Raw genomic sequence first — 26,584 nt, 5'->3', positions numbered from 1 at the left:
TACGCTAAATTTCAAAACTTGTCGATCTCCATTAATTTATACGGTTCAAATTCGACTTCCAGTATCGACGCAGCATGGCCATGAGTCGATATCACAAAGTATGACTTGTCTGCAGCGCTCGCGTGAATATAAAAACAGTGACATAAAATTTGCATAATATTACATTAATTAGCATAAATTAACAACGACGTTCGATTTCACGGTGACATCCATTTATATGACGCCCCCACATCTTTTCCGTCACCTTTGGTTCTGAAAAGGGGGTTTTAGAATCGGAGGAATAGGGTAAAACTAAATAATGACTTTCAATAATGTTATACCATGGTATCTTCAATGTACATAGCAAGTTTCATCAACTTTGGTCGAGTCAATTCAAATATATATAACTAATTAGGAAAGTTCATTAAATATGCAAATAAGGAATTGGCTGCAGTAAAATGCTTAATGACTTTCAATAATGATATATCATAGAATCTTTAATGTACATAGCAAGTTTCATTTATTTTTGTCAAGTCAATTCAAATATAAAGCCCTAAATTCAAAAGTTTATTTGATATGCAAATTGGGAGTTAGATGAAGTAAAAATGCTGAATGACTTTCAAGAATATTGTATCATAGTATCTTCAATATATGTAGCAAGTTTCATCAACTTTGGTCAAGTCAATTCAGATACATATCCCTAATTAGGAAAGTTCATTAAATATGCAAATTAGCAATTATCTTTCATGTCAACCCGTGATATCTTTCACGGCTGATACATCTTGGTGTGATCAATATTTCTAGCAAATGTTATCAGATTGTGTTCTGTCACTCTCAATGTATATCCGTTTTTTTCTATTATCATTAATTATGCAAATGAGCAAAAAGTAAGCAAGCCACACCCACCAAAAACTAATCAGTTCTTGCCATTTGCAAACTGAATCTATGTACTAGATTTGATTGTGATCTGATGAGCCGTTTTTGAGATATTGAGTAAACAGACAGACAGACAGACAGACAGACAGACATCGCTGAGACACATGCTCACGTGTGTGAACACGTGAGCAAAAAATCACTGATTTTCTACTGTGTCCTACATGTGTAATAAGACTATGATGATACAGAATGGCATTTGTGTTAAAGTGACCACAGATTGACCACTCGATTTTGACCAGTTCATTTCATATATGCACTTGCTATCGTTCATGCATGTATGTTGTGAACTGGTCAAAATCTTGTGGTATACGTGGTATACGGGAGTGTTTTATTGCTTAAATAACCATCAGCCCCTGAAATAGCACAAAAACTTAATGGGGAAACAGAGAGTACTAGTATACTGTGCCAGTATAGTAAGCACACACAAGCCAGCCAAGTGTTGTTTTGATTCTATTATTAGTTCCAGAGACCAGCTCTGGAACTGTTAGTTTTTGCTCACTTTCCTTCTTTCTTTCTTTCTTTCTTTCTTTCTCTATTTCCGGTTTTACTACCATAGAACATGCTTTACACAAATTTTACCTTAATTACCCAGAATGCATTGCGACACGCTTATGACGTCATCGCTCAGCTCGGACGGGTTTTACGGGCATTTCTTGTTTGTTTATTTATTTATTTTTTATTTGGCATTGCTCAACTATCATATTGCGTTCAATTATTAATAATTCTAGCTTTCTTTCGCTTTGTTTTTTGTTGCTTTTTGATTTTATTTTTCTCTAAATACTCGCCGTACGTGGCGCTATACTGTTTCGCCCGAATGCTCATGAGACAACATGGCGGCGTATCGATCGCCTCGCTCGCACAGAGAGAGAAAAGTAGCCTTTCCCTAAGTTTACAAGCGCGGCTGGGCACATCGTGTACCTAGGCGAGGTGGGTGTGCTCGAAAACGATGATCAATGCAAAATTTGGACTCAAAATCGGCTGTTTTCGCGGAGAAACTGCCCGCCGTATTTCTGAGGAGCCACCAGCGGTTTTTCCTATATCAGTCTGCGGGGCTCTGGTGGGAGGCCGTTTAACGCCGGTAACACACAGCCCTGCCATGCAGAGCTAGGCATTCATAGTGAACTGTCTGTCACCGCACCGGCATGCATTGGCTGCACGTAAAAGCAACTCAACTTTCCAAGATCAAATGGTCAGTATCTTGTGAAAACAGCGACATAGCAATGAAAATTGTTTTAGTCTGTGCTTTTAATCAAATGAAAATGCATGTGGCTCAATTTCAACGGCCTAGGTCAGATGTTTCCTCTCGTCTGATCATCGTCGTCAATGACACGCCTCTTTACGGCAACAACTCAGCGCTACCCGTCAAAGCGATTGATTTTTGCGTAGGTCAGCGGAGCGAAAATTATTGCTCTTGCTCGCGAGAATGTCGTCTGATAAACATTTCTGTGCGTTGTCGCCCCCGTATGTATCTGTTGCGTTTTTACCGTACATGTAGGCATTTGTAATCTGTGTACTGTAATTCCCCGGACTGCCTTGCTTTTAGTTGTATTATGGTGTTTACTGCTATCAGCCCTGAATATTAAAATCCAAAGCACTCTTTCATTCTGCACCTATCTTTGTCACACATTCTCTTGTTTCTTCCGCTGCTCTGGTCTCTGGAACTTCGCTTTTGCTTGCAAATGCTTTCTAGTTTCTTAATGTTTTCACTATTTTAAGGTAGTACGCTACATCTATATAGGAGAGCGCCCTCTTTTGTCCAGAAGATGTACATGTTCCTTTCAGACTACCTAACCTGGTGAGCGTGAATAACAGGACAAAATGGCAAAAAATCATGCTAGTGACCTATAATATTTTTTTCAGAAGTTTTTATGAATCAAAAGAACCGAAATTATGCTTTTGCACTGAAAAATCGACAGTTATTTTTATTTGAAAGATCAGTAGAGAATAATTAACAATTGTAGCTCTAACATAATATCAGTAAGCTAGAGGGTCAAATCTCAGGTCTAACAAAATTCTTCTTTTTTCGTCACTTTTTGCAGTTTAGTAAGAAAATTTGCGTGGTGACCCCAACTTTTTTTGCTTCTAAATCAAAGAACAATATCTGTTTGATAGATATTGCTGTACTTTTAACATTTGAATATTATTTTGTGCATTTATATGAAGTTTATATCTTTAGAAAGACTAATTTTACAGTTAAATGATAAATTTAGGGTCTAATATTAATTTTTAAGACAAGACATCACAAAGTTTAGTGGATTGTCCTAATTCAGCTGTCCTGGCGATGCAAAAATGTGGTATGCACACTGGGATCTGTTAATCGTTTGCGATAAAATAAAGATTCTGCTGGTAAGTGCAAATTTCGCAAAACGGGAGATTTAGTGGTTTTCTGTCAATTTTGGCATGTGTTTTTTCAAAAATTTTGCATGGGTACCCCATATTTTTTTCATATCTTTGCAATGTACACATAAAGATTATTTCAGAAAAGTCAACTTCAAGAATGTCCCAACATTTTTGGAATGGTAGCGTACCTCTTTAATTTTGTTACTTCATGGACATTCATACCAAAGTTACTCATACTTCTTAACTTTGCATGTAATGTCAGCATGACCTTTTTCATTGATTTTCTTCATCAGGCCCAGATAGCTCTGTTAAGTAAATTTATTCACCTGGCAAAGACCTGTTATGAACTTAGAAACTATGACACTTGTGTGCAGATTATTGATGGACTTGACAATCTTATCATCAGACAAGTACCGGTAAGTATGAAGAAATTTGTATCATATGTAACAAGTACATCGCTTTGTCATTTTGATTGGACAAGAACTGTGGTAAAATGGTCATCATATTGTGTCAGTGTGTTGGTCACGCCAGTCAGTCAGTCATTCTGCTTAGATAAAAGTACACGCTGGCCACAGTAAAAATTTGTTTCACCAGTGCTAAAACAGGTTCCTCAACTAATACAGAAGCTTAATTTGGGGACAGAGAGTGTTTAAATCACAGAAAAAAATCTATGTTAGACCTAAGCAAATGATTAATTATATTATATCATGCTACCATGCGCCATTCTAATTGGACGAGAGCTCATTCCACCGATGCTAAAATACTGTTTTAGCACTGATAGCGGTGGTAAAACGGGCCCCAAAACCAGCATTTTTGAAAATTGCCCAGTAGGTGCATTTGAACGTGCCTATCTAAACCATAGACCCTCGAGGAAAACCGAAACAGTACGCTTTGTTTCAAAGACCGAAGACTGAATTTTGATACACAGATAAAGTGTTGGTCTGTAACTCACCTCTTGGTGAAAATAAGTTGAGATTGATGATGAAAGACATCTCTAACATGTTTCAACATCCAAAGAAACATTTGCAACTTTATAGTCAATACGACATATTAATCACAATATTTTAATTTTGTATCAGGATATCACAAAACAATGTTGTGATCATCGCGGTCCAGCTGTTATGAGTAAGCATGTGTACTTGGCTGGGCCTATCAAGTTTCTACAAAAAATCAATTCACTGTCGTGGATAAGCTAAAGTGACGTCTTTAATAAATGTGTCCATTCAATATCCAAAGAAAATCAAGGCTACCAATGACATGAAGAAAGTTTGTTTAGAGTTATATTTTCGTTTTAAACTACAGTTCTTTGATGCACTGCAGCCCAAAAGCCCCTCATTTTGTCCAATGAAAGCGTCCCCAACTTTTCGCCACACATACGCAAAGTACGCGTACAGAGGGTGGAATCCACCTGCCACGTCATGTTAAAAACTTCGCCGAATTTCCTCACTGCAAAGGTAAATATGTATGAAAGAATTGCAGATTCTATTTCCCTTACATGTTGCTCTTTCCATTATAGTATTTTGGCAAGAATTTGAAGGAGGAATCCCAAAAATACCCAAGCGATAATAGTCATGTGCAAAAATAGGTGAAAACACAGTCAACACCCAAATGATCGTTAACTCGTCATCTCAGAAAAACAGGAGAGAAACTCAAAAAAGTAAAATCATAGACTTTTAGTTAACCTTCAAGAGATGTGTAATCTCAAATATTGTAAGAAATAACAGCGAAATGAAAAAGATAAGTCAGCGGGTTTTTCAGATGTATTTTTCATTTTACGATGTGGCGAATAAGCTCGATTTCCCATAGAAAACAATGGCGTCTAATGTACCGAACAGGTTGTACACTTCTCTCAGGTTCAAATTTTTCAAATCTGAACAATGATGGTGAAAAGCGGCACGGTGATCCTTTGATTGATATACAAAATTCCTGTGGTTTTAGATTTTTGAATTTCTTCAAGAAACTTGTTTTATTTGCATTTATTTATTCCGATCACTGGAATATACTCTTGCCCGGAATAAAATGGCGATCTGACGACGTTTACATACACCGAACAAGGGTCTCAAATTGGCGCATTGTAATCAGTAAGCATCTCTTAAGTTGTACAGACTAAATACCTGTAAAGTTGTCGTAATTTACACAAAATTTTAGCGAATATGAACTATGAAAATTCTGGTAAACTGAAAAAATAACACAGAACGGAGGCAAACGAACGCAGGGTCTCCACTGCAATCGTGCAGTGAACGTTATCGATCGATATTCTTTTGTCGGAAATTGATACATTGTTGTGTTGCATACTCGCCGGTCGTTCCCGGCTCACAGTGGCGGCAAACTAGGCCAAAGCGCGCCAAAATACACTGAAACGTAAAAGTATCACAAAAACTGAAAAAAGTGTCGTCAATTTCATTTAAGTACAAGAAACCAACAGAAACCTTGATGTTATGGTAAATAAGTCAAAATATACGGGTTATTTTGGAAATATTCATGGCGTGACCTGAATTACACGAGCAGCACCCAAGCAGATTTCGATCGATAATCTATTGAAAATAAATTGATACAATGTTCGCCGTTGTCAATAGCGACCGGCCGATAGCGCTGTACCGTAGGAATTATGCTTCGCGGAGTACTGGACACTCAGACATGCTTTTGGGCCGCAGTGATGCGGTGCAGTCGTCTGGCAATCCATCATCATGGCAGATGTAGTGCATGCAATACACAGTCCACACTGTCCAGTCATGCGTGCATGTTTTAGTCCCCACGGACACCGTCCGGGGGGACTTATAGGTTTGGTCATGTCCGTGCGTGTGTGCGTCCGTGCGTGCGTGCGTGCGTGTGTGCGTCCGTCCGTTCACGCAGATATCTCAGAGATGCAACGAGCGATTTCATTCAAACTTGGTACAAGGATTACTTCATATGTCACACAGATGCACGTCGATTTGTTTTGTGATACGATCCAATATGGCCGCCAGGCGGCCATTTTATTACGATTTTTTCATGTACAGAGCCATAACTCAGACACATTTCAACCAATTTTATTCAAAGTTGGTACAAGGACATTGACCAATGTCATAGATATGCACGTCAATTTGTTTTGTGATACGATCCAATATGGCTGCCGTGCGGCCATTTTGCTTCGATTTTTTCATGTACAGAGCCATAACTCAGACATGTTTCAACCGATTTTATTCAAAGTTGGTACAAGGACATTGACCAATATCATAGATATGCACGTCGATTTGTTTTGTGATACGATCCAATATGGCCGCCAGGCGGCCATTTTATTACAATTTTTTCATGTACAGAGCCATAACTCAAACATGTTTTAACCGATTTTATTGAAAGTTGGTACAAGGAGATTGACTAATGTCATACATATCCATGTCAATTTGTTATGTGATACGATCCAATATGGCTGCCTTGCGGCCATTTTGCTACGATTTTTTCATGTACAGAGCCATAATACTCAGGCATATCTCAACCGATTTTATTCAAAGTTGGTACAAGGACATTGACTTATGTCATACATATGTACGTCAATTTGTTTCATGATATGATCCAATATGGCTGCATGGCAGCCATTTTGTTTCAAATTTTTTCGTGTCCTTAGCCAAAACTTGGGCACATCTCAACTGATTTTATTCACCGATTTTATTCAAACTTAGTACAAGGACATTGACCTATGTCATACATATGCACATTGATTTGTTTTGTGATACAATCCAATATGGCCGCCGTGTGGCCCTATTTTCCGATTTTTTCATGTGCGGAACCATAACTCAGACATGTATCAAGCAAATTTATTCAAAGTTGGTACAAGGACATTGACTTATTTACACATATGTATGTCGATTGGTTTCACGAGATGGCCCAATACGGCCACGTGGTAGCAATTTTGTTACGATTGTTTCATGTCGAGAGCCATAACTCTGGCAAGTCTCAACTGATCTTATTCAAAGTTGGTACATGTACATTGACTTATGTCATACATATATGTGTGAATTTTTAAACAGTAAGATCAAATATAGCTGCATGGCGGTGATTTTGTTACAAGTTTCTAATGTACAGAGCCATAACTCAGACATATTTCCACCAGTATCATTCAAAGTTGGTACAAGGACATTGACCTATTTCATACATATGCTCGTCGATTTTGTTTCACGTCATGTAGCAGTAACATGTCAATTATTGAAGTTTCGTAAGTAGGCTGATATGTCAAGAAATACTGCATCAAATTCATGAAACTTTGTACAGATGTTAAGCTCACATTGCTTTAACATTGAAAAAGACATTTATCAGTGTCATTTTAATTAATTTGTAATTGCATAAGTAATAAACTTTCCAAATTAGGGTGATATAGCCACAAATTAATACAACATCAAATGTGATGAAACTTGATACAGATGTTGATCTCATAGTGTTGTAAATACTGCATCAAACTTTATGAAATATGGTACCAGTGATAATCTGTTAAGTGTTTGGATTGTATGCAAAAATGTTTTGCAACATCCTGTTGATTAATTCCTAGTTGACTCATTTTATGAACTTAGGATGGTGGCCTACATTGATTTTATGTTTTCATCACCATGGAACTCATTCTTGGCCATTGAGCGCCATCTGTATCAAAGTATTTTTATCACAGACCTAATTAAAGTTCCATTAGCTGTATCTTCTGGCGATTTTTCTGTTAGTTTTGATTGAAATGATCACTGGCTCATGTTGAATAGCCTGTCAAATAACAGAGAATCGCATATTATTCGGAAACATTACGTGCCCTACAACTAAATAACATGTGATTTTACAACGAAAATTTCAATTTTTGTCCGGACAGAAATACAAACTCTGTTGACACGCGGATTGCAACGTAGGCATTCTTCTGCACCTGCGCGAGCCATTTACAGCAATTTAAAAATAAATATTCATTACTTATGCCCAGCACTTACGTCGTAGTCCATTGTCCGAGCACGTTGCGTAGCCAGATGTCTGGCAATCCTCGACGCAATGTTGTTTTGATCCCGCAATAAACGTGAACTTGTACATCTGGCGTGATCGCGGCGTCACTATATCTGCGTTCTCCCCAGCACGCTGAGCATGCCAGACGTCAACAAATGAGCTCGGAAGGGCAACACGTTTGAACAAAAATTAGCAGTTTTATGTGGCTATAACATCACTAATCATGTTTGTTTCTTCGTAAAACAGCATTTTGCAACAAATATGAGCCTCCAACATGGAATTTTCCGGGGTAAAAAATGGTCAAAAGTTACAAATAATGGCCCTTTAATGAAGAGGACTCTATCCTCTCTGAGGACTTGTATTAACAAGTGGGGGCTGTGTCACCAACGATGACTTGTTCTGGTATAATTCAATCGGGACAGAATTTTGTAGCAAGGAATGTACAAAACCTTGCAAATAAATCAATTTGGATGATCTATGTTGATCTATGCAAATTCCAAGTTTGGTGGACATTTGTGAAATTTATGTTTTTTGCCTTCATGTACGAGATGGCATGTTTACCAAGCTGGACGCTCACTGCTAAAAAAACAATTGGTTTTATTACAGTTTCACATTTCAACACTTTCTTTGCAGCTTTCTCAGCAACATTCCCAAATCCTCTCTCCTTGCATCCCTGCGGCTAAATGCAGAGGAGCAACAGTGTCATCATTGACGCTATTTTTAAAATTTTTCAAAAGTGTTAGGTGCCAGATAGTTGAATGTTGCAATAATACAAATTATTCATAAAAACAAGAGTGTAATGTAAAAAGAAACGATATGAGATTGCATTTGTAGATTAAATTGGCATTACTTCACCATCCAATTATCCCAAATGAGTTCCAGTCGTGTTATATGTAATGACATGTGAATGACAAGGACTACCAAACATCAACCATCCCTAATGTCATATCAGCCACCCCGCATGTCAGTTTGGTTTTTATCAAAATCTCAGCTTTTGTCTCATGTATGATAATTAAAATGACCCTCACTGGTATTATATTAGAAGAGATCTACATTGGATACTTGTCCATAAGAACTACGCAGTAAACATTGTCAGGAGTGGTTTGTCCTCCATAGAGGGTGAAATTCTATTCAACTGGTATCTTTTTGTTTGAAATATCAGAAGTGAGTTGTCTTGATTTACAGAAACATTAGAACAAGTTCCAGTGTTTTAAGTCAGCAAACACTTGTCATTTTGGTAGCCATTATGCGGACAAATGAAAAAGCTCACTGGATTACCAATGATAAATGGGTGAAATATTGTGTTCTTACCATCATGATTTTTGAAACAACCTTCAGGCTTGGCGCAATATTCCTGCCAAATCCAACACTGCTATGCAGGAACTCACTGCCGCAAAGATGTTCTTGAAGAGTGACAGCCACTGTCTTGTTGAAGGTGAAAGTCACCGTGATCAACCAACATTACCATGTACTCTGCTATCCCTCATGCATGTTCAACAACTAGAAATTGGAAGTTATACACTTGCGAATGGCATGTATAAATGGACCAAGCTAAGGTGAGTTTCTTACAATGATAAGACACAGACATTCACAAACAAGGGGTAGTTTAAAATTCTGGGTACCTTAAATATAATATGCCCCCTAAGTGAGACAAAAGTCTCAGGTAAATGACCATATTTGCAACACGGATGATTTCTACAGGTAAAACACATAAGATCACAGGTAAAACACATAAGATTACAGGTAAAACACATAAGATTACGGAAGCCAATGTAAAGCATTAGGTTATACAGGAATTCATACCGGAAATGCCTAAAAATAGATGACAGATGTATGAGTTTGCAATTAAAGCAATTGCATTTGTGTCAAAAGTATTTATCAAATTGCTATCTCCAACCCTTGATGTGGTGAGAAGTCTACTTTTTATCCACCGTGCATTTCAACATCGTGCAGTTTAACCTCTTAGCTCAAGACAAAGCTATTTAGGGTGGCCAGAATTTTATATTTCTTTTAAAAAATAAGTTCCTCTTACATTTTGATATGCAACAGCTATACACTGTGAGATTTTTGCATGTGATGGAAAATACTTGATTCTGTTCAGGAATAGAAATTCTGAGAAAATTTTTTTCAACTGCTCTGTATCATATGAGCTTATTATGAAAATACCGCAAAGGATGCACGAGGAAATTGGTGCAGCGTATCGCCCGACATGAAGCAGAGGGCAATGCGTGGCGCCATGTCCGAGTGCATCCTTTGCGGTATTTTCGTGATACTCTTATTATTATACATCTTACATTCGTGACAGGGGAATTAAAATGTCAGAGTAATGACCGTTTTTGTGAAATGTCAACAACTTTTCTTCAAATTTATAGCGCAAGTGTGGAATTCTATCTTGGCCGCGCTTCTGCAAGTTCTGGATTGTGTGTATGCATTACACACGTACGCGCGCGAGACATGTTATAGTACTTGTGCAATGGGTCCCTTGAAATAGTTCAACAGTGAACAAGCAGATACAGCTGCAGGGGATGGGGCACCTTGAAACTGTACGTGTTACAGAACGGGCGTTCTGTATGGCTTTTTCAGTGCACGCAAAATTCTATTGTTCTTGATGGTAGATGTATAATAATGTGCATGTATTCCCTTAAATAACCCTGTAGATGTGCTGTTTTCTGTTTTCTTCATCATTTTGCATCAAATAATAAAACAAAGTTTTATCAGTTCCCAGGTCAATATTTATATTGGTAAAATTTACATTCCCTTTGAAATGGAAGAGGTGGTTTGTATGATTATGTTGTTTACATTTTGTTTTGCAGAACCATTGCCAAACTGGTTGACCAAATCAGGGTTTTCAAAGAGCACAGTTTTAACTATGAGGCCGATCCTGAATTACAAACACTCTTGCATCAAAGAATGATGAAATTCAAGGGCCAGGATCTGCATACATTGGCTGCCCAACAGTTATCGCAGTTCCAGTTAGCTGGAGAGAAGAGTAGCCGGAAATTCCATGATGCTCTGAAGAGAGTGAAAGCAACTTTACAATAAAGACAATATTGAAGACTTAAGTCATTTCTCTCTTAGTAAAATTAAGTACTGACAGAAGTAACATCAAAGTATACGTAAAATTGTGCTGGAAATTTTTTACGCTGTGTCCGTCCAAATACCCTATGATCAGTTCATGTCATTTCATTGTCATGTCATATACGTTGTTTTATCAGTATTCTGTCAGTTTATGGAACAGATTGTATCTTACAGTGCTTTATAACAAAACTCAAGAATTGGTTATGCAATTAGTATGAAGTCACAGGCAAAAAGAGTTGGTACATTTATTTCCAGTGCTTGTGAGAACTTTCTTTGACTTTTGAATTTTCTTCTTTGATGTTGTTTGGTTTCTCATGCTTGTTCACTCTGTCGATCTATCCCTTTCTATTTCAGTTCTGTGAAATTGTTTATATGATATTGAAGTTTCTTTTAATAATAACATGTACCATATTGCTACATTAAGCATGTATGAATAGAATATAGAAAAGAATCTACCGATACCCTATGATATGTCTTGTAAAACAAAGTATAACCCATTAGATTTTAGTGCTGGTGCATTCTAATAGTATGCGATAAGAATGAAACAAACAGTATTCATGGTATCTGTCAATTATTTGTTTGAAATCTGTCTTCAAAGTACAGAATTCCATACGGCAGCATTGTTGTATCGGTCTGTTCCAGTGGCTAAAAGTAATACTTCAACAGTACATGAGTCTGGGATGTATCTCAGGGTACCAACTTTATGATCTGTCATCAATATTCAAGACAGTACATTTTATTAAGTCTTCAAACGTGATAGTGTTGGACAGATTATTTCGAAAGACAGAGTATGTGGCTACAAGTTCAGCATTGCTGTGATGCCTGGGTATCTTATTGATTTTTGATAACCACTTTATGAAGTCAGGAATCAGTTACTGTACATGAGATATTATAACATGTCGCCATAGAAAACTCATAGGCTGATTTTCCATTGTCGTCTATCTGTCCATCAACAAATGCTTTCTCCTCTGGAACTGCAAGTCAGATTTGCATATTTGTATTTTTGGGGCATTTTTTGCTGTTTTCAGTAAAAAAATCTTCTCTGAAACCGATTGCTTTGAAATTCGATATGCAGTTTACTTAGGGTGACTTCAGTTAGATTTGTTCAAATTGTGGTGAAATTTGCATATTTGTATTTTTAGGGCAATTTTGTCATTTTTGGTCGAAAAATCTTTAAAAATCTTCTACAAAACTACAGATCAGATAGTATTGATATTTGGTACATAGGTCCCGAGATATGATCTATTTCAGATTTGTTCAAATTATGCAGAAATATGCAAATTTGTATTTGGTTTGCAGGTTTATAGGGATGAGCAAAATGTGATATATTCAAATTATTATGAAATCTACAATTTTGTGTTTGTTAGGGCAATTTTTGCCATTTTTGGTCAAATAATGTGTTTCTCTAAAACTACTCATCTGATAGCTTTTAATTTGGTATACAGGTTCCTACAAATGAACTCAATGTGATATATTCAAATTATGATGAAATCTACAATTTGTATTTTTGGGGCAATTTTTACCATTTTTGGTCAAAAATGTGTTTCTCAAAAGTACTAGTCTGATAGCTTAGATATTAGGTAAACAGGTTCCTACAGATAAACTTAATGTGATATATTGAAATTATGATGACGTCTACATTTTTGTATTTTCCGGGTAATTTTGGCCATTTTTGTCTAAAAATGTGTTTCTCCAAAAGTACTTGTCTGATAGCTTTGAAATTTTGTAATACAGTAATACAAATGTGTATTTTTGCAGCCAATTTTGCCATTTTTTATCTGGCCACCGAAACGAGCTATCAAAGATTTCCACCTGCTTCATCAACACATGTCAAAAATAGTCATTCTCTAGGTAACACAGCGGAGCTATATCAGCTGCTAGGTCACTTGTTTACCCAATGCTATTGTGACGTTTTCTGTTTTCATGGAGCCAAACATTTTAAACTTCACCATGTTAGTTGATGATGTAATCTTTCTAAATAAAATTTGTGAAGTTATGACTTGGTACTACATTGGGCAGCGGCCCTTGACAGTCAAAAGCAGCTGGATCATGTTTATGGAACGAGTTTTATATTTTGTCAATCAAGGCTTATACATACTTGTATGTATTTGTGTCGGGCAGAAATCTAACAAATCAGGAAGTTAGCCCAATAGCGTACAAACGAATGTGAACAGCAATGAACATGACAAGCAGTTATCCAAAGAGGACAGAAGCTGAACTGCAGCTGTCATAGTTGTTCAACTTTGTGGAATGTATATTGATCACTCAATAATAATTATATGCCATCAGCCTTTGAAATGTGGTAAAGTTCTGTATCATTTGCACAGGAAAAGATTTCTAAGAAACTAAAGTTTTAATACACTCTTGACTAAACAAATACCAAGTAACATTTTATGCGGATCAAAGTGGTGTTTAAATATGTGATACATTTATATTCAGCTTCTGTAACACATGATGTAATGTATAGGCATAAGTGTATTTGTATTTGAGAACGTGATATTATTAATTGAATGGGCAATTTTGGAATCATTGTATGCATATAGGTAATGTTACTTATTAATTGATGTTTCAATGTTATGAAATTCCACACTGATCCAGTATCCAGGATTAAATGTGTCGATTTAAAGGCTTTTTTTTGCATACTTAAGGAATCTTAGCCCCATATCTATTCAGTTTTGTAAACATACTTAATATTTGTATAAACAGAGATTGATACTTATCCTTTAGAATAGGTATAATATTCTTCATTGTTCAAAATTTCATGAGGAAGGATAAGTGTGTACATAGACATTTATGGGAATAAGAGTTTGAAGAATCTCTTTGGTAAATTATATAATATGTATATTAAAGTTAATATTACACTTGTCAGTATTACCTCTATCATATAGGATAAAATTTGATTAAAAAATGATTTGCTCTTGGAGTTACTGGTACACTTGACTTTGAAAGTGTCCAGAAATTACATCTCAGGAAAGTACTGTGAAATGTACAAGTCCTATTAAACGAAAGATTGTATGATGGTGTTTGTGGGTTTTCCTTTATGACTGGCCACCAGTTTAGCAGCAAGTCTTTTAAAATTGAAAAAAAAATTTATCAATGGCACTGTTGTATCAATGGCACTGTTGTCTCATATTTATCAGTGTAAGTTGTAATTGTGTACATATCATACTTGTAATTGTTCCTGTCAGAAAAATGGATGACTCTCTCACTTTTGCAGATTTCCAATGACCTACATGTATTTAAAGACTTAGATGGCCGCCCATTGGCTGTATTTTTTAAGTGAACACTCGTCTCCTTACCATGAATGTATAAACTGATACTGGCCCTTCAAATTTTGATGGGTCATGTGATATGGCTGCCATCTTGACTTCAATTTTGTCCTAAACCTAGTTTACATGAAACTGAACCAATAAAAAATCTTTTTGCAAATATTTACAGTAACTACAGGTTTTGAATATTTGATTGAGTGTAACATTTCGGGAAGATAGGAACAATGTCGTTTGGTGGAAATTTAACTCGATAATGTAAAATTAACACAAACATTGGATTGGGAGCCACTAAGGCAATTAACAAAGCAGTATCAGAGCCTGTAAAAGTGGAAGGGGTCGTATTTCAGCCCAGGTTCTACCATGCAAGAAAAGACCATTTCACCAAACTTTTACCAGTGGACAACACAGTCATAAAGTTTATAAATATTCAAATAAAACTAAAGTTTTCATGTTCTGATTATTTGTGATATAGGCTAGAAATGCATTGAAAGTTTATCCTAGAAACAATGGTGTAATAAACTACCCCTTCCCCTTCTACTTCCATAGACACTGATAGTGCCTAGTTAATTGCATAATTGGCACTTTAATCCGATGTTTATGTTATCTTGATGAAATGGACACGAAATGACTTTGTTCCTATCTTCTGGAAATGTTACACTCGATCGAAATCTGTAGTAAAGTCAATACTACCTAGATGCTACATACCAAATTTCCAAGTCACTGACCCTTGTATTTTTTAGTCCCTACGGACGCAGTCCAACGGAGACTTCTAGATTGGGTCCCATTTCTCTGTTACCCCTGAGCTGATTTTTTAGCTCATATTTGGTATGAATATAAATACCAAAAAGAGCTTATATGATGAGTCGGTGGCGTCTGTATGTCTGTATATTTGTGGGTATGTATGTGCGGATGTATGTCCGTCACACGCAAAGGCTCCATACTGCCAAAGCTACCATCTCAGTATTTGGTGTACAGGTAGATGCATGGGTTGAGATGTGAATTTGTTCAAATGAACACGTCAGTGTCAAAAATGTGCAAATAAGGAAGAAAAAGGGAAATACTGCAAGTGTGCAGAGTGGTGGCAGTGAACTGAATCAGCCCACACATCTGAATAAGAGGATTTTGACCTTTAACCTATTGTATGCAGGTTACCTATTATGTTTGGGAGTGATAGCAGTAACTGAAACAGCTAATTTGTCATTTCCTGTCATTGTTTATGAACTGTGACATATTAACAGATCTGCTGAAACCATATGGATGTCTATTTTTGTACATCCATGGTTGAAAGATTCTCTGCTATGCATGTTGCTAAAGTTGACCTTCAGTACCTAAAGTTTCAGACCTTATTTACTTTTGTCATTCTTAATTTTCTGGTTTGAATATTTCTTGTTGTTTTTCTGGTTGTATTTCTTGTTGTTTTTCTGTTTGTACTGTGCAGAAATTGTCATAAAATCAATGTATAATTTTCCTGCACTGAACAGATAGAAATAACACTTATTGTTGATCTTTGGTATGTACCAATTCTGATCAAATTTGAGCGACACCGTATAATTGCGGTATTTTTTATTTTTAACTTTACTGTCCCAAGTACACAAACATGACCCCCCACAGACCACTATCATGTGATTTCCCAACATTTAACAGAGTCACCCCTCTCCCCTGTACTGAAGCTACCAAGCATGTAATTCAATCACCATAGGCTAATGCAAACACCATAATCCAGCGGGGACTGTGTCATCAGAGATGACTTGTTGAGAAGATTTTTAAGTGATTATGCACAATCACTGTATCCCAGGAACCACATTTGTTCCTGGCACCTATGACTTGATTTGGGACCAACATTTTTGACAATTTTTTGATGACCTTGAATGACCTTTGACCTTTAATGTTCTTGACTCCCTTTAACTTTCAAAGCCATTTCATTTGCACAAAAATTGATCAATCAAAATTCTGTACATAGTCTTTGTAGACCACAGGGCAAGGTCCTTTTGTGCCAAATTTCAGGGTAACTGGCGATGTTGATTTTCAGAAGATGACTTTAAAATATTACTTTTTAGAATTTTCTGTAACATTTGACCTGCTCCCTATACCTCTGCAGCCAAGTTATGGCCATATCTTATTAGTCCCCACGGACACCGTCCGGGGGACTTATAGGTTTGGTCATGTCCGTGCGTGCGTGCGTCCGTCCGTCCGTGCGTCCGTCCGTCCGTTCACGCAGATATCTCTGAGATGCCTGGAGCGATTCTATTCAAACTTTGTACAAGGATTACTTCATATGTCATACAGATGCACGTCAATTTGTTTTGTGATACGATCCAATATGGCCGCCAGGCGGCCATTTTATTACGATTTTTTCATGTACACAGCCATAACTCAGGCATGTTCCAACAGATTTTATTCAAAAGTGGTACAAGGACATTGACCAATGTCATAGATATGCACGTCAATTTGTTTTGTGATAAGATCCAATATGGCCGCCAGGCGGCCATTTTATTACGATTTTTTCATGTACAGAGCCATTACTCAGGCATGTTTCAATCGTATTTATTCAGAGTTGGTACAAGGACATTGACCAATGTCATAGATATGCACGTCAATTTGTTTTGTGATACAATCCAATATGGCCGCCAGGCGGCCATTTTATTACGATTTTTTCATGTACAGAGCCATTACCCAGGCACGTTTCAACCGATTTTATTCAAAGTTGGTACAAGCTTATTGACAAATGTCATAGCTGTGCACGGCAATCTGTTTTGTGATACAATCCAAAATGGCCGCTGTGCGGCCATTTTATTACGATTTTTTCATGTACAGAGCCATAACTCCGGCATATCTCAACCGTTTTTATTCAAAGTTGGTACAAGGACATTGACCTATGTCATACATATGCATGTCAATCTGTTTTGTGATACGATCCAATATGGCCGCCAGGCGGCCATTTTATTACGATGTTTTCATGTACAGAGCCATTTCTCAGGCATATCCGCATGTTTCGACCAATTTATTCAAAGTTGGTACAAGGACATCGACCAATGTCATAGCTATGCACATCAATTTGTTTTGTGATGCGATCCAATATGGCCACTGTGCGACCATTTTGTTACGATTTTTTCATGTCCTGAACCATAACTCAGACATGTATCAAGCGAATTCATTGAAAAGTATTTTTATCACAGACCTAATGAAGAGGACTCTATCCTCTCTGAGGACCTGTAATCAAAATACCCATTAACAAGTGGGGACTGTGTCATCAACGATGACTTGTTCTGGCCTGTGTTAAAGTCCAAGAGAGCTGGTGTGTTAGGTAGGGCCTAATTGTGCACCTGAATTTCGGGGTTGCCTTCTGACCTTTGACCTGTATATCATCTTGTTGCTTATTAATTATGCATATATCCCATTCTGGGCTTGCCAATAGAGCTAGAGGTCTGAATTTTCGTGGACAGGGATAAATATAGGAGCAAAGTTGTTTGCCAAAATATTGTGTGACCTCACGCCAATTAATCTAGCGCCACAAGTGTCACAGCCTTCATATTTAGTAGCATGAAGCACCTTATATACACAAATATAGAAATGGAGGCCAAAGGTTATCCTGATCACATGACATTTTGTCAAAAAATGTTGCTGCCATGCTTATCACTGTCCATCAAAACGCAGACCTCTAGCGTTATTGACTAACCCAGAACTAGATATCAACATAATTAATTGGGTACAGTATGTGGTGCAATAAGATACATTCATTCATACATTCATTCATTCATGCCACTGAATATAAAGGCTGTGGCACTTCCGGTTATTATAGGTTTGGTCATGTCCGTGCGTCCGTCAATCCGTTCACGCAGATATCTCAGAGATGCCTTGAGCGATTTCATTCAAACTTGGTACAAGGATTACTTCATATGTCATACAGATGCACGTCGATTTGTTTTGTGATACGATCCAATATGGCTGCCAGGCGGCCATTTTATTACGATTTTTACGCTCCCATATATGCATATGTATATATGCAAATGGGAGGTATTCGTATAAGGTGGAAAAATGGCGTCTGTGTGTATGTATGTAAGTATGTATGTATGTATGTCTGTTAGTCCGTCCGAATCAAAAACTCCTAAACCGTAGCACCTACTGTCCTAGTATTTGGTGTACAGGTGCACCTAGGGGTGGAGATGTGAATTTGTTCAAATGAACATGTCAGTGCCAAAAATATGCAAATGAGGGGGAAAAAAAAAGGAAAAATCCTACAAATGGCTAAAACTCAGTAAGCATTGGTCAGATTTGGTTGAAACTTGGTATGCAGATTTCATTAGGTATTCTAAATTATGTGTGCGAAAATTGGGATGAAATTTGCATGTTTGTATTTTTAGGGTATTTTTTCCGTTTTTAGTCAAAAAATCTTGTTTTCTGAAATCGCTCGTCTGAATGCTAAACTTAATATTCATGTTCCTCAGAATGACTTAAGTCATGCTTGTACAAATTGTATTGATATTGTCATATTTTAATTTTGGGCAATTTTCCCAATTTTTGATAAAAATTTTTTAATCCAAAAACTGCTGATTTGATAGCTTTGATACATGTATTTGGTATACAGGTATCTAAGATTAATCTCAATATAATGTATTGAAGGTATGTTGAAACTGGCAATTTTTTTATTTTGGGGGCAATTTTTGCCTTTTTTGGTCAAAAATTTTTTCTCCAAAAACTTCTGATCTGGTAGCTTTGATATCTAGTGTACAGGTTCCTAGGGTTTATGTTGATTAGATATATTTAAAATTAGGATGAAATCTGCAATTTTGTATTTTGGGGGCAATTTTTCTCATTTTTGGTCAAAAAATTTGTTTCTCAAAATTTACCAGTCTGATTGCTTTGATATTTAGTAAACCGGTCCTTAGGGTTTTTGTTAATAAGATATATTGAAATTAAGTTGAAATCCGGAATTTTGAATTTTTGGGGCAACTTTGCGAAACTTTCAGTTTTACTGGGATATCTTTCATTTTGTATTTTTAAGATTTTTTTTGGTAATTTTATACCTACTGGAACTAAGAGTATATAATGTGGTGATTAGTAAGCTTTTGATATGGTAAACTGTATTTGGTGTTGAAATACGGCAAAAAAATCCTGGCAGATTTTGAAAAAATTCCTAACAAATGCCAATAAAAAAAATTCAGCCAGAGAAGGTTTGACAAAAAGAAAAGGTGAGAGAGTGGGGAAAAAAGAATGTACAATGGATCGGATAAAAAAGATAATGTACAGGTCTCATCGATCTTCCAGACGCCATTCCTTATCAAATGGTCCACCCCGATGTATTTTTGTGCACAATTAACCATGCAGTGTATTTTAGTTTAAGATGTCAAGTTAGGTAAGGATTTGAAAGGAATAGTCAAGTTCATCACAGTTTAACTTTATCTCTTGTGTCATCATCCTTGTGTAATTGGTTAAGTTTGTAAGTTGTTCCAGATGTGGATGTACCAGCTGTTCTGGAAGAAAACAATGTTTACTTTTTCCTGTAGGGTTTCTGAGTTGATGATTGTATGTTGAAATTTCTCCATGTATCTGGTGTATGGGCAAAGTGTAAACATTGGTTGCATGTTATGTATTTCAGTCTATGTCAAATATTGTAAATGAAAATCAAGAACAGTTTACTGTGTGCTTGTAAAAGATAACATATTTGTCAATACATAAACTGCCTTGCAGATTGATTGTCTTAAATATTATCACAGAAGTAGAAAAGGAAAAGAAACTATTCAAATTGCTGTAACATATTCACCTTCAGTGCCTGTATAGGCCTATACTTAACTATTTTATCATTACATTCAGCTGTTTGTTATATCTTTATCACTCTCCATGGGCCAAGGCACACTTGGGATCAATGTCATCACTCTGTGCCAGTCTGTGTATGTCAGTCTGTCTGTATATGTATGTCCATGTTTCATACAATTGTTGACTTGTTTTGATAACTATATGGGAGCGAACAGTGATGTTGTCACTATTTTTCATGTACAGAGCCATAACTCAGGCATGTTTCAACCGATTTTATTCAAAGTTGGTACAAGGACATTGACCAATGTCATACATATGCACGTCAATTTGTTTTGTGATACGATCCAATATGGCTGCCATGCAGCCATTTTGTTACAATTTTTTCATGTACAGAGCCATAACTCAGGCATATCTCAACCGATTTTATTCAAAGTTGGTACAAGGACATTGACCTATGTCATACATATTCACATTGATTTGTTTTCTGAGACGATCCAATATGGCCGCCAGGCGGCCTTTTTATTACGATTTTTTCATGTACAGAGCCAGGCGAGTCAGAAAACCCGGACCGAGACGAGTCGAGACGAGACCAAAAGACCTCCTATCTTACTGATAGAAAAGTTACGGTTTTTTTTGCACAAAGGCAGCATCTGTACCAATGCCACGGGAAAAAAAGGACGTTGATCCACTTCTGTCTTAGTCAAAGAAGTGATATCCCACCCCTACCATCGACTAATGCTTGTTCATTTTCGTACATTCTAGTCAGTGGTTACATAGTTCTCCGAATTTGAATCTTAATCTGAGGCTGCCTCAGATTCCACACACATAACATACATGTACTATAGTATCGGTAATGTTATGTAGAAAAATGGTGCAGAGCCCAATAGACAAAAGTTGGCTATTGACACGCGGGACGTTTTTCTTCATAATTCACCACATTTTAGTGAAATAAACTGCTCTTCTTCCATGTAAATGAAGAACACATTGTTCTGCCATGTAGTAATTACAAAATAAGTTCTAATACGTCGGAAAATCAATATTTTGCAATGCTAGCGAAAGCCGTCACGCACGGTACGTCGTACGCGTTCACCGTGTCACTCTAGATACCACGGTCACTCACGCGTACTGGTCTGCATTGTATTTTGCCGATTGGTGATACTTATTTGGTACAATGCCACCCTTTAGTGATGATGAGGTCCGTTTTGCATTGTAAAAGTCGGAATTAAAATCTTAGTAGTTCACGTCAGAGAACTGTCATGACAGGCATCGTGATTTCCGATGGCCGCGACATTGACAGCTTGGTCGCTTTCGACATAACTCCGCATGCCTGCATTGAGAAACGACTATTACGATGGTGACAACATTCTAAAGCTTCGTCAGCTAATCCAAAATAGCAAGCAAAATGCACCCGAAGCGTAACTTCACGGCCTAGAACGGCGCGAGGCAAGAGCCAGAGAGAAAGATGGAGTCTCAACACGGGGAGCCGACATTTTAACCTTGACCTCCAGTTCGGGTCAGCACTGGTGTGCTGCCTCCATGTTATAGTAAAGCCAATGACCTTCGGTACGACAAAACTGTACCCGGAAATTAAAACATTTTGGTAAAATTTTTTTCTCGCTTAAAACATCGTAGTAAACATTGCTATCACTTTCAATATCAATATGTCTTTCCTTTTCAATGTGCAAAAAAGTTTTCAATATGGATCTATACTTGAAAAATAGGTTTGCAGGGGAAGCAAAGTCGCCTTGCCCCACAAATTGATTTTTTTACCTAATAAACGTTTTGTTTACTTTATATTATTATTCTCAGAACTATTCTTAAAAGATGATGCCATTCAGGAGAAATTCCTGACTCTCCAATTGCAATAGCATTACCTCTTATCCTCATATTTTGGCTTTTCCTTTGCAATTAAAAGAACTGTGGACGACGACTTTGTTCATTCTTACGAACAAAATGGCAGAGGAAAACATTCTGAGAAGCATGAGGAAGTTTATTTCGCTAAAATCCGGTGAAATTGGCTAAGAATAGCCAACCTTTGTCTATTGACAGGCGCCTGTCAATAGCCACGTGACGCATAAAATTAAACCTATGAGCTCCCAGTTTACTTTCCTATAATGTGTTTATAAATGGTGAATCTAATTTCTAAAAAATGATTACTTAAATCTCCTGTATATATGTTTCTAATACAAGGTTACCTATTTTGAATTCACAGTAGATATCATAGTAGAATCTGAATCTGGCGCTTATCGCTTAGGCCTAAATGCCGACGTCGCATCGTAGTTCGCATGTTTCGAGCTCGCCTTGAACTCAAGTTGAAAAAACCTCAACAAATCTTTTTTCAGTTGTTCCAATCGTTGATTGTGCTATCTCTTGCTTTGTGCATCGATCTTTGACACTCTCAACAAACTGCAAGCTTTCTGTAGTATTGTATATATGATGTATTTACAACGCCTGGCCTGAGGGGTCATTATGGTCTCGTCTCGACTCGTCTCGGTCCGGGTTTTGAGACTCGCCTACAGAGCCATAACTCAGACATGTTTCAACCGATTTTATTCAAAGTTGGTACAAGGACATTGACCTATGTCATACATATGCACATCGATTTGTTTTGTGATACGATCCAATATGGCCGCCAGGCGGCCATTTTATTACGATTTTTTCATGTACAGAGCCATAACTCAGACATGTTTCAACCGATTTTATTCAAAGTTGGTACAAGGACATTGACCAATGTCATAGATATGCACGTCAATTTGTTTTGTGATACGATCCAATATGGCTGCCAGGCGGCCATTTTATTACGATTTTTTCATGTACAGAGCCATAACACCGGCATATCTCAACCGTTTTTATTCAAAGTTGGTACAAGGACATTGACCTATGTCATACATATGCATGTCAATCTGTTTTGTGATACGATCCAATATGGCCGCCAGGCGGCCATTTTATTACGATGTTTTCATGTACAGAGCCATTTCTCAGGCATATCCGCATGTTTCGACCAATTTTATTCAAAGTTGGTACAAGGACATCGACCAATGTCATAGCTATGCACATCAATTTGTTTTGTGATGCGATCCAATATGGCCACTGTGCGACCATTTTGTTACGATTTTTTCATGTCCTGAACCATAACTCAGACATGTATCAAGCGAATTCATTCAAACGTATTTTTATCACAGACCTAATGAAGAGGACTCTATCCTCTCTGAGGACCTGTAATCAAAATACCCATTAACAAGTGGGGACTGTGTCATCAACGATGACTTGTTCTGGCCTGTGTAAAGTCAAGAGAGCTGGTGTGTTAGGTAGGGCCTAATTGTGCACCTGAATTTCGGGGTTGCCTTCTGACCTTTGACCCGTATATCATCCTGTTGCTTATTAACTATGCATATATCCCATTCTGGGCTTGCCAATAGAGCTAGAGGTCTGAATTTTCGTGGACAGGGATAAATATAGGAGCAAAGTTGTTTGCCAAAATATTGTGTGACCTCACGCCAATTAATCTAGCGCCACAAGTGTCACAGCCTTCATATTTAGTAGCATGAAGCACCTTATATACACAAATATAGAAATGGAGGCCAAAGGTTATCCTGATCACATGACATTTTGTCAAAAAATGTTGCTGCCATGCTTATCACTGTCCATCAAAACGCAGACCTCTAGCGTTATTGACTAACCCAGAACTAGATATCAACATAATTAATTGGGTACAGTATGTGGTGCAATAAGATACATTCATTCATACATTCATTCATTCATGCCACTGAATATAAAGGCTGTGGCACTTCCGGTTATTATAGGTTTGGTCATGTCCGTGCGTCCGTCAATCCGTTCACGCAGATATCTCAGAGATGCCTGGAGCGATTTCATTCAAACTTGGTACAAGGATTACTTCATATGTCATACATATGCACGTCAATTTGTTTTGTGATACGATCCAATATGGTTGCCAGGCGGCCATTTTATTACGATTTTACGCTCCCATATATGCATATGTATATATGCAAATGGGAGGTATTCGTATAGGTGGAAAAATGGCGTCTGTGTGTATGTATGTATGTATGTATGTATGTATGTCTGTTAGTCCGTCCGAATCAAAAACTCCTAAACCGTAGCACCTACTGTCCTAGTATTTGGTGTACAGGTGCACCTAGGGGTGGAGATGTGAATTTGTTCAAATGAACATGTCAGTGCCAAAAATATGCAAATGAGGGGGAAAAAAAGGAAAAATCCTACAAATGGCTAAAACTCAGTAAGCATTGGTCAGATTTGGTTGAAACTTGGTATGCAGATTTCATTAGGTATTCTAAATTATGTGTGCGAAAATTGGGATGAAATTTGCATGTTTGTATTTTTAGGGTATTTTTCCGTTTTTAGTCAAAAAATCTTGTTTTCTGAAATCGCTCGTCTGAATGCTAAACTTAATATTCATGTTCCTCAGAATGACTTAAGTCATGCTTGTACAAATTGTATTGATATTGTCATATTTGTAATTTTGGGCAATTTTCCCAATTTTTGATAAAAAATTTTTTAATCCAAAAACTGCTGATTTGATAGCTTTGATACATGTATTTGGTATACAGGTATCTAAGATTAATCTCAATATAATGTATTGAAGGTATGTTGAAACTGGCAATTTTTTTTATTTTGGGGGCAATTTTTGCCTTTTTTGGTCAAAAATTTTTCTCCAAAAACTTCTGATCTGGTAGCTTTGATATCTAGTGTACAGGTTCCTAGGGTTTATGTTGATTAGATATATTTAAAATTAGGATGAAATCTGCAATTTTGTATTTTGGGGGCAATTTTTCTCATTTTTGGTCAAAAAATTTGTTTCTCAAAATTTACCAGTCTGATTGCTTTGATATTTAGTAAACCGGTCCTTAGGGTTTTTGTTAATAAGATATATTGAAATTAAGTTGAAATCCGGAATTTTGAATTTTTGGGGCAACTTTGCGAAACTTTCAGTTTTACTGGGATATCTTTCATTTGTATTTTTAAGATTTTTTTTGGTAATTTTATACCTACTGGAACTAAGAGTATATAATGTGGTGATTTAGTAAGCTTTTGATATGGTAAACTGTATTTGGTGTTGAAATACGGCAAAAAAATCCTGGCAGATTTTGAAAAAATTCCTAACAAATGCCAATAAAAAAAATTCAGCCAGAGAAGGTTTGACAAAAAGAAAAGGTGAGAGAGTGGGGAAAAAAGAATGTACAATGGATCGGATAAAAAAGATAATGTACAGGTCTCATCGATCTTCCAGACGCCATTCCTTATCAAATGGTCCACCCCGATGTATTTTTGTGCACAATTAACCATGCAGTGTATTTTAGTTTAAGATGTCAAGTTAGGTAAGGATTTGAAAGGAATAGTCAAGTTCATCACAGTTTAACTTTATCTCTTGTGTCATCATCCTTGTGTAATTGGTTAAGTTTGTAAGTTGTTCCAGATGTGGATGTACCAGCTGTTCTGGAAGAAAACAATGTTTACTTTTTCCTGTAGGGTTTCTGAGTTGATGATTGTATGTTGAAATTTCTCCATGTATCTGGTGTATAGGCAAAGTGTAAGCATTGGTTGCATGTTATGTATTTCAGTCTATGTCAAATATGTAAATGAAAATCAAGAACAGTTTACTGTGTGCTTGTAAAAGATAACATATTTGTCAATACATAAACTGCCTTGCAGATTGATTGTCTTAAATATTATCACAGAAGTAGAAAAGGAAAAGAAACTATTCAAATTGCTGTAACATATTCACCTTCAGTGCCTGTATAGGCCTATACTTAACTATTTTATCATTACATTCAGCTGTTTGTTATATCTTTATCACTCTCCATGGGCCAAGGCACACTTGGGGTCAATGTCATCACTCTGTGCCAGTCTGTGTATGTCAGTCTGTCTGTATATGTATGTCCATGTTTCATACAATTGTTGACTTGTTTTGATAACTATATGGGAGCGAACAGTGATGTTGTCACTATTTTTTCATGTACAGAGCCATAACTCAGACATGTTTCAACCAATTTTATTCAAAGTTGGTACAAGGACATTGACCAATGTCATAGATATGCACGTCAATTTGTTTTGTGATACGATCCAATATGGCCGCCATGCGGCCATTTTGTTACGATTTTTTCATGTACAAAGCCATAACTCAGGCATATCTCAACCGATTTTATTCAAAGTTGGTACAAGGACATTGACCTATGTCATACATATTCACATTGATTTGTTTTGTGATACGATCCAATATGGCCGCCAGGCGGCCTTTTTATTAC

General features: G+C 36.9%; 1 protein-coding gene across 3 annotated transcripts in view; it reads left to right on the top strand.

The window, feature by feature from the left end:
• The window catches only part of LOC139120869 (kinase non-catalytic C-lobe domain-containing protein 1-like), a 133,423-nt gene extending 118,712 nt beyond the window's left edge, over positions 1–14,711 (top strand). For all 3 annotated transcript variants that reach the window (XM_070685491.1, XM_070685490.1, XM_070685492.1), the window contains 3 exons: positions 3,549–3,671; positions 9,541–9,758; positions 11,016–14,711. In XM_070685491.1, coding sequence (XP_070541592.1) covers positions 3,549–3,671; positions 9,541–9,758; positions 11,016–11,244 — 570 coding nt within the window. In that variant the 3' untranslated portion in view covers positions 11,245–14,711. The remainder of the gene's footprint in view (positions 1–3,548; positions 3,672–9,540; positions 9,759–11,015) is intronic.
• Positions 14,712–26,584: the final 11,873 nt, after the last annotated feature.

This window comes from Ptychodera flava, chromosome 20 (genome assembly GCF_041260155.1).
Source record: "Ptychodera flava strain L36383 chromosome 20, AS_Pfla_20210202, whole genome shotgun sequence".
NCBI lineage: Eukaryota > Metazoa > Hemichordata > Enteropneusta > Ptychoderidae > Ptychodera > Ptychodera flava.
The sequence above is the reverse complement of the archived record's forward strand: the minus strand, read 5'-3'. Positions and strand labels throughout refer to the sequence as shown.